Here is an 8,519-nt window from a genome sequence, read left to right as displayed (position 1 = left end):
GGCTCTCTCCATGGTAACTTACAGAGACCAGGATAGTTTACACACACATACAAACCAAGGGACGCGTCCGATCTAGCGACTGTGATTGGCTTATGCGATTTCGGTAAAAATGCACAAGTTCAGACTTATTTGCTTGAATTTTCTCTTTCAATTTGGTAAGAATCTAGGTTTCCTACTTCGAGCTAAATCGTTCAGCTATACTATTATATGTTATTAGATGCGTCTACTTACGCTCTATAGACTGGCAATAGTTTAAACAAGTGCATGATTACGGTCTAGCTACAAGGTTCAGATTAATGAGCCAAAATCTGCCAAGAATGACAAATGCTAGGCACGCTTTCTCGCCCTACGGTTCGAGGAGAGAAGTGAGAGTCTAGATTTTACCTAGATCAACACCGTTACCTTTTTCTACAATGATAATCATACGTACTTCTAGCTATAGTTCTAAGCCTGAAGTAGGAATGAGTATCAAAGTGTTTCTCCAAAATAATTAGAGAAAATTACCATTTTTATACCTGTCTAGCTCACACACTCTCTCGCTCTACTGGTGACCAATTAGAGGGCGAAAAAGCTGGCTTTCGCCGTGGTATCGGCGACCACGTAAATATAAATGGAATGCAGGCATAATCGGGCTCATTATTATTATAACTGGGATAGAGACAAGGTTCTAGTACTTATTTTAAAACTAACGGTTCAGTTAGGTCTTAACTAATTACAACTTAGGCATAATACATGGTCTACCTAGGTCTTAGGCTACCTACGTTGATCAAGATCTTTATTTTTAGCTATTACAACTTAAGTAAGGAATTGAATTTATATCTTAGGGTCATCTATGTAATAATAATAGGTACGGTCGTGGTCAGCGGGTCGGCTGTCGCCCACACTCCCCTCGTCGACTTGCTATGTCGACTCTGGATCGACCGGCAAGACAGCCAGCCTGGTAGTGGGTCTTCGGAAGACGCCGCCCTTGGTCCGCACCTCCGCGCTGCGAACGCCGCCGTCTGGTCCCGGGTAGACTCGTTCGACCACGCCGCGTGGCCATACGTTGCGTGGCAGTGAGGGGTCGACGACGATGACTAGGTCGCCGACCGCTAGTGGCCGCTCGCCCGTCGCTGAGGATCGTCGCGGGGCGAGGGTGGGTAGGATCTCGCGCACCCAGCGACGCCAGAAGGAGTCAGCGAGTGCCTGGCTGACTTTCCAGGCCCGTCGGTTGACCTCGCCACAGGGACCAGTGAGAGGGGTCCCCGTGGGGCCGTTGAGCAGGAAATGGTTCGGTGTCAGCGCCTCGGGATCGCGTGGATCAACCGAGACATGTGTGAGAGGCCGAGCGTTGACGCACGCCTCGGCCTCGGCCAGTAAAGTCGCAAGCACCTCTTCCTTGGGCGCTCGCGAGTGTAGCGTGGCCATGAGAGCAGTCTTCACAGAGCGGACCATCCGCTCCCAGGCGCCGCCTTGGTTTGGGGCACCGGGGGGAATGAACCGCCAGTCCATGCGATACTGCAGGCCGTACTGCTGCAGTGCGGGCAGCCATTCTTCATAGGCAGCCCGTAGCTCCGCCGTAGCGCCACGGAAGTTGGTTCCGTTGTCGCTCCACATCGTGTGGGGCCAGCCTCGTCGCGCGGCCATGCGACGAAGTGACATGATGGCGGAGTCAGTGCTGAGGGAGTGCACCAGCTCCAGGTGCACCGCCCGGGTCGTCAGGCAGGTGTAGAGCGCCACCCAGCGCTTCTCGTGTCGCCTCCCGATGGTAACTGTAATGTGACCGAATAGATCTACACCAGTGTTCGTAAAGGGTCTACAAAATGGCTCTATGCGCGACAGCGGCAAATCTCCCATAGGCGGGGCGCGTGGATTCGCTCTTCTAATTCGACAGAGTTGACAAGCGCTAGCGATCGCACGCACAGTCGGTCTTAGGCGCAATATCCAATATTCTTGTCTAACATCGTTTACAACGCGTTCATTGTTAGCGTGCGCCGCTCTTCTATGCATTCTAAATATAATAAGTCTGGCCAACCGGTTACGTCCGTGTAGAATGGCCGGCCTCTTGTTGATAGGCACGGGCGCGGCATCGATGCGCCCCCGCATGCGGAGCACGTTGTCGGCTGCGAGCTCGGGGTCCAGCTCGAAGAGCGCGCTGCCTTTAGTCAGAGGCTCGCCGCGGCGGAGGCTCCGGAGCTCGTCGGCGAAGTCCTCGTTCTGCGCTCTCTGCAATAGTAAACGTTCAGCGGCCAGTATATGTTTGGTTTGTAAGTTCATCTTAGTTTTAGATTTTAGATTGTCAATAAATTGCAACATTCGTGCAGTGGCTCCCAGTAAACGGTCGTAACTTGAAAATCGGCTCACATCTGGCAGCGGTGGCGAGGCAGCCTCGCGGCTCGCAAGGCATTGTTTGACCTCCAGTACTTCTAGCTCTGGTTCTGGCTGGTAAGATGGTTCTTGTGGCCATTCTGTTGCTGGTAGCCGTAAGAAGGCGGGTCCTTGGAACCATCTGTGTGTTATGTCAAACTCACGTGTACTGTCCGCTCGAGTGGCGTCATCTGCGACGTTCTGGCGTGTCGGCACCCAACGCCACTGTTCTGGTTCCGTGAGTTCGGCGATCTCGCCCAGGCGGTGCGAGACATAGGCGCTGTAGCGGCGAGCGTTTTCTCTTACCCAGTGGAGTGTCGTTCGGCTGTCAGACCACATGACGACTTCCGCTACCTCGTACCTGTGTTGTTCTAGAATAGTCTTCTTCAGTCGAGCTCCGATCAAGGCCGACTGTAGCTCCGCTCGTGGTATCGAAATGGATCGTGTTGGCCCCACTTTAGCCTTTGCCGCGATCAGGGTGACGTAGACCTCCCCTCGTCTTTCGATACGCCAATAAGCGACCGCTGCGTATGCTTGTGAGGACGCGTCAACAAAAATATGGAGGGTTCGTCTCACCATTTCCATAGGTCCGTAGTGGCGGGGGATGCGCAGTCCACCGACGTGTTCCAGCGCTCGCAGCCATGTCTGGAACTCCTCGCACTCGTCTGGTGGCAGCGGAGCGTTCCAATCCAAACCCAGGCTCCAGAGTCGCTGTAGCTGGATCTTTACTGTAATTGAGAAATACGAGATTATTCCCAACGGATCATAAATACTCATTATTGCGCTTAGAGTCTCTCTTTTCGTTGGAGCCCTTTTAAGCTCCTTCACCTCGCTTGGGACTCTGATCATGGTCGTGTTGAAGCCGAGATGGTCCGTTCTTGCATCCCAGGTTAGACCCAATACCTTCTGTTCCTTATCGCCGATCGGCGTGGGTGTGTGTGTGTCGGCTCGTAGCTCCTCTGGGATCCGTTCTATGAGAAGTGTCGAGTTACTAGACCACCCACGGAGATGAAATCCAGCCTGCTGGTGGCAAGCGGAGACCTCTTCGGCGCACGCAATAGCATCTGCTTCGTTTTCATAACTAGAAACGTAATCGTCCATATAGTGGTTCCTTACTATGTCTTCTAGGGCCCTCGGGTAGCGGTTCTCCTGAGCGTAAGCATTGTAATTTCTTACCGAATGTGCGAGGAATGGTGAGCTCGCGATTCCAAACACCATTGACTTCATTCTGTACACATCAGGGGCGCCGCTTCGGCGCGCCGCTCGCCACAGGAACATCTGCGAGTTTCTGTCTTCTTCACGGATCTGGACTCTCAGGAACATCTCTTCTACATCTGCAGTCACAGCGAATGCACCTTCCCTGAAGCGTAACATTATGCCGATAAGTGATTGTAACATATCCGGTCCTTCAAGAATGAAGTCGTTCAGGCTCTGTCCTTGATTTAATGCTGCGGCATCAAAGACCAGACGGATCTTCTTTGGTTTGTTCGGATTAGTGACAGAAAAGTGAGGGAGATAGTATGACCCTGGATCTGGGCCTGGTTCACTTACTCTCTCGGCGTACCCCTTGTTCAGTAAATTATCCACTTGGGCGGTGTATTTCGCGGCGAAGCTCGGGTCCCTATCCATCTTCCGTTCTATTCCGCGCAGTCTCGTTAGAGCCATGTTGTAGCTAGGCGGTAGTCTAGGGTCATCATCACGCCATAGTTGCCCTACTTCGTATCTTGGGCCTTCTGGTGTACTCACTTGCTTTACAGTATCGTTGAACAACCTTTGTGCTCGCTCGTCCTGCGGGCGCACCTTATCAATCAGCTTTATACCGAGTGAGTCAATTTCAAAATATCGCTGCAATTGTTTGTTCAACTCACCGTCTCGTTCGCTCGCTTGTGAGAGGTGTAGCACTCGTTCAGCTCGTCGCGGGGTCTGCGGCGCGCGTCCATATATTACCCAGCCAAGATCTATCTTAACTGCTGCGGGTTCATTTCTTGCTCCGACTCGGGTCTCAAGCGGTAATATCATGTGCCAGTTGTCCGATCCGATGAGCACTCGAGGCGTGGCGGTGTCATACGTGGCCTCCCGTAGGCCCCTCAGGTGCTTGTAGCGGTCGATCAAAGTTCTTGGCACTTGTTGAGAGTTAATACCTAAGTCTTTTACCGTTCTAAGTTGGACGAGATGCGTATGTCCCTCGGTCAGACCGCGTATCTGTACCGTCACGCGTCGGCTGGGCTCAATTGATGTCATCGGACCAATCCCGTTGATGTGTAGTGGCGCATCGACACCCACTGCACCCACGGCGCTGGCCAGCGACTCCTCGCACAGACTAATAGTCGATCCGTCGTCACAAAGTGCGTAGCATTTGATCTCGCCTGTCGGTCCAGATAAAAGTATAGGTATTACCTTAAGTAAAACGTCTGACGGCTCCTGGTGCTCCGTGTTCAGCACGAAGTGGTGCGCTGGTGGCGCCCTCTCTCGTTCCAGTCGTTCCGCCATCATCAACGTGTGCTCCCTCTGTGCGCGCTCTGGCTCGATGGGCGCGCTGGCAAGCATCGCTGAGGCTGCTTCGTCACGCCGTGAAGACTGCAGTTCCCTTCGTAGGAGTGTAGATTCATTATGTAGCAGCCGGTGATGCGGATGCTGGCATCCTTGCTCTCCGCACATACCTGCCTTGCAGCTGCCACGCCTGTGTTTCCTGTTAAGACATTTAAAACAAATTTTGTTATTCTTCGCCCATTCCCATCGAGCCGCGACACTCATACCTAACACACGCCTACACTCTGTGGCAGGGTGCACGGCACCACAACAAAGACAAGGTTCTGTTTTGTCAGTTGTATATGTTTGCACACGATTTGAGTTATTGTTATAATACTTGCGGACCGCTCCACCACTTGACAGCTGATTCGATGCCGGAGGTCGTCGACCTCCACGCGCGTCTTCACGCGAAGGCGCCGGCGCACCGCGACGAATGCCGCCTCCGCGCGCATGGCTGTACTGTAGTTCTTTATCACTTATGTCAAGCAGGAAGTTAACCATAAGCGTGAGCTCGGATTCGGCCTCCTCGAGCTTATCTTCTGCATATTCACACCACCGCGATCGCACGTGAGGTGACAGGCGTTCCGTGATTTCTCGTATAAGGAAGGGATTATTTGCGTACGCACGTCGATCTAAACTTGCAAGTGTCGTCACAATGTTCACTACTTTAATGGCAAAGTCATTTAGGTCCACCGCACTGGGCCCTAGGTTCGGTAATTTACGTAGTTCGTTCAACGCTTTATCTATTAAAAGGTCGGATCTGCCAAAGTTTTTCTTCAAAACTCTTAATATTAACTCTGGATCAGCTGACGACGCTAACATATGCAGGACGCAATCTCTAGCTTCGCCCTTAAGACAATGTCTTAGCCGGGATAGGTTCTCCCAATTGGTAAATTTATAGCGGCTGCTAGATTCTGTATAAGCAGTATAAAATGTAATCCACTCACTGGGTAGTCCTGTAAATATGGGCAAGTCCCATACTTGCTTCGACGACGTCGGTCTGCTGTTCAGTGCCACTAGCTGTGTCATAACTTGTTCTAGACTTGCCGTCGCACCCGATGACTGCTCCCGTGAACTACATCTGCAGTAATCGGCACATTGCACTTTATTATTACATACTTCGTACTGTCGGCGTTCGCACGTACGGTCGCGTACCTCTACCGGCCGCGCGGGCGGCGTGCGCACGCGGCGGGTACCCGGGGTTGACTCCAATGGCGGCCGCGCAGGCTGCGCAGGCCGCGCTCGCTCGGCCTCGGCTCGCGGCGCATGCGCGAACGTAGGCACGGCGTGGCGCGGTGGGCGCGGAGCAGACGCGCGGGGCCCCCCGCCGTCCGCGTCCGGACTTGTTTCGTTATTATCACTCACGTTCACATTGGTATGATTTTCTTCCAGCCAATCATTTATAGTGATATTAACCATCGATTTGTTAGACGAACTCGATCCAGTCTCTTTCCTTTCAATTTCGAGCTGACTCAGCTCGATTTGATGGTCTAGCTCTAAAAGCTCGCGTTCAATTTGAAGTTCGCGCCGAGAAATCTCAATTAGCTTCCGTTGAGATTCTTGTTGTGCGATCTGTCTACGTAGCTCCACGATAGACGTACGCGATGCTACAGATGCTCGTGAGGATCGACGGCGTTCTTTTAGCACTGGAGCAGAACTCGGCGGCGCTGCGCGGGGTTCGTGGTTCAAGGTCAGGATCGCATCCGCGCGCGCTGGTGAACCGGGGAGTGAGGCCGCTCCGGGATCAGGGAGCGGGGCCGACGGGCCAGGTTCTTGTCCTCGGGCTAACCTTTCTGGTGCCCTCCTCGGTGTTCTCGGCATTAGCAATACCGATTGGGGCGTGTCCTCTCGATCGTCGGTTGGACGGGTCTGCTCGGAGCGCGGAGCACCTCCGCCAGCCGCGGCGCGTGTCGCTGCGGCTGCGGCCTGGGCCTCGCGCTGTTGTTCTAGCTGCTGGCGTTCCATTTCAGCTCGTCTGTCGCCGCTCGGGGACCGGTTCGTTACGCCCATTTTAACATTACTCGTAATACACTGAATTTACGGATCTTAAAATTACACTGCACTACTGACTGTTCATGAAATAATTTTAACCGGCGATTTAACGGATCACAACTTATATCCGGCTTCGCGAAGGACCACAACTGTAGGAGACGGTCGCCTACAGAGACATCTACGATAGCTCAAGGTTCAAGGGTTCAAAATCAAAAGGGATCTGATTGTATCTGTTATAATAATGGTTCTTATGGAAATTACAAGGATCACTGTAACTTAGGTTCACGACAACACTAACTTAGGTCTAAGCTTGGGTTCTAGCCTAGGATCGGGTCACTTAGATTCGCATTTTAATCGTTCGGGTCCTGAATAATAACTAAACTGCACGGTTTGGGTCCTGGTCACAACTAACTCCATTTTTACAGGCCCGCTCGTATTTATACGTTTGCGAGTGTAGACTTTTAGCCAATGACAATCGCAAGTTCGCGGCTCTCTCCATGGTAACTTACAGAGACCAGGATAGTTTACACACACATACAAACCAAGGGACGCGTCCGATCTAGCGACTGTGATTGGCTTATGCGATTTCGGTAAAAATGCACAAGTTCAGACTTATTTGCTTGAATTTTCTCTTTCAATTTGGTAAGAATCTAGGTTTCCTACTTCGAGCTAAATCGTTCAGCTATACTATTATATGTTATTAGATGCGTCTACTTACGCTCTATAGACTGGCAATAGTTTAAACAAGTGCATGATTACGGTCTAGCTACAAGGTTCAGATTAATGAGCCAAAATCTGCCAAGAATGACAAATGCTAGGCACGCTTTCTCGCCCTACGGTTCGAGGAGAGAAGTGAGAGTCTAGATTTTACCTAGATCAACACCGTTACCTTTTTCTACAATGATAATCATACGTACTTCTAGCTATAGTTCTAAGCCTGAAGTAGGAATGAGTATCAAAGTGTTTCTCCAAAATAATTAGAGAAAATTACCATTTTTATACCTGTCTAGCTCACACACTCTCTCGCTCTACTGGTGACCAATTAGAGGGCGAAAAAGCTGGCTTTCGCCGTGGTATCGGCGACCACGTAAATATAAATGGAATGCAGGCATAATCGGGCTCATTATTATTATAACTGGGATAGAGACAAGGTTCTAGTACTTATTTTAAAACTAACGGTTCAGTTAGGTCTTAACTAATTACAACTTAGGCATAATACATGGTCTACCTAGGTCTTAGGCTACCTACGTTGATCAAGATCTTTATTTTTAGCTATTACAACTTAAGTAAGGAATTGAATTTATATCTTAGGGTCATCTATGTAATAATAATAGGTACGGTCGTGGTCAGCGGGTCGGCTGTCGCCCACACTTAGTGTTGACACAATCTGATGCTTAAACAGATTATTTAAGCTAAAAAATAATGTGCAAAAAAAATTTAAAAATAGTGTGCTAGAACAGAAAAATGTTACTTTAATCCCTCCTAGCAGGGAGAAAACGTGCCACTTTGATCCCTCCTAGCAGGGAGGAAAAAGCTCTTTTCCGAATAGGTGGTTTGAAAAAGTTTTGAAACTATGTAACGTCGCTCAACTGCTTCAATTTGTATAATGAAGGTACCTACCTAGGTATATTTTTTTCCATGAAATGTGATTT

At 50.5% G+C, this 8,519-nt stretch overlaps 1 protein-coding gene across 1 annotated transcript; it reads right to left on the bottom strand.

The window, feature by feature from the left end:
- Positions 1 to 900: 900 nt before the first annotated feature.
- LOC134650501 (uncharacterized) lies at positions 901 to 6,885 on the bottom strand. The gene has a single exon (XM_063505458.1). The coding sequence runs from the start codon at positions 6,883 to 6,885 to the stop codon at positions 901 to 903; it is 5,985 nt and encodes a 1,994-aa protein (XP_063361528.1).
- Positions 6,886 to 8,519: the final 1,634 nt, after the last annotated feature.

This window comes from Cydia amplana, chromosome 8, assembly GCF_948474715.1.
Source record: "Cydia amplana chromosome 8, ilCydAmpl1.1, whole genome shotgun sequence".
Classification (NCBI taxonomy): domain Eukaryota; kingdom Metazoa; phylum Arthropoda; class Insecta; order Lepidoptera; family Tortricidae; genus Cydia; species Cydia amplana.
This window is presented reverse-complemented; position numbering and strand designations above follow the sequence as displayed.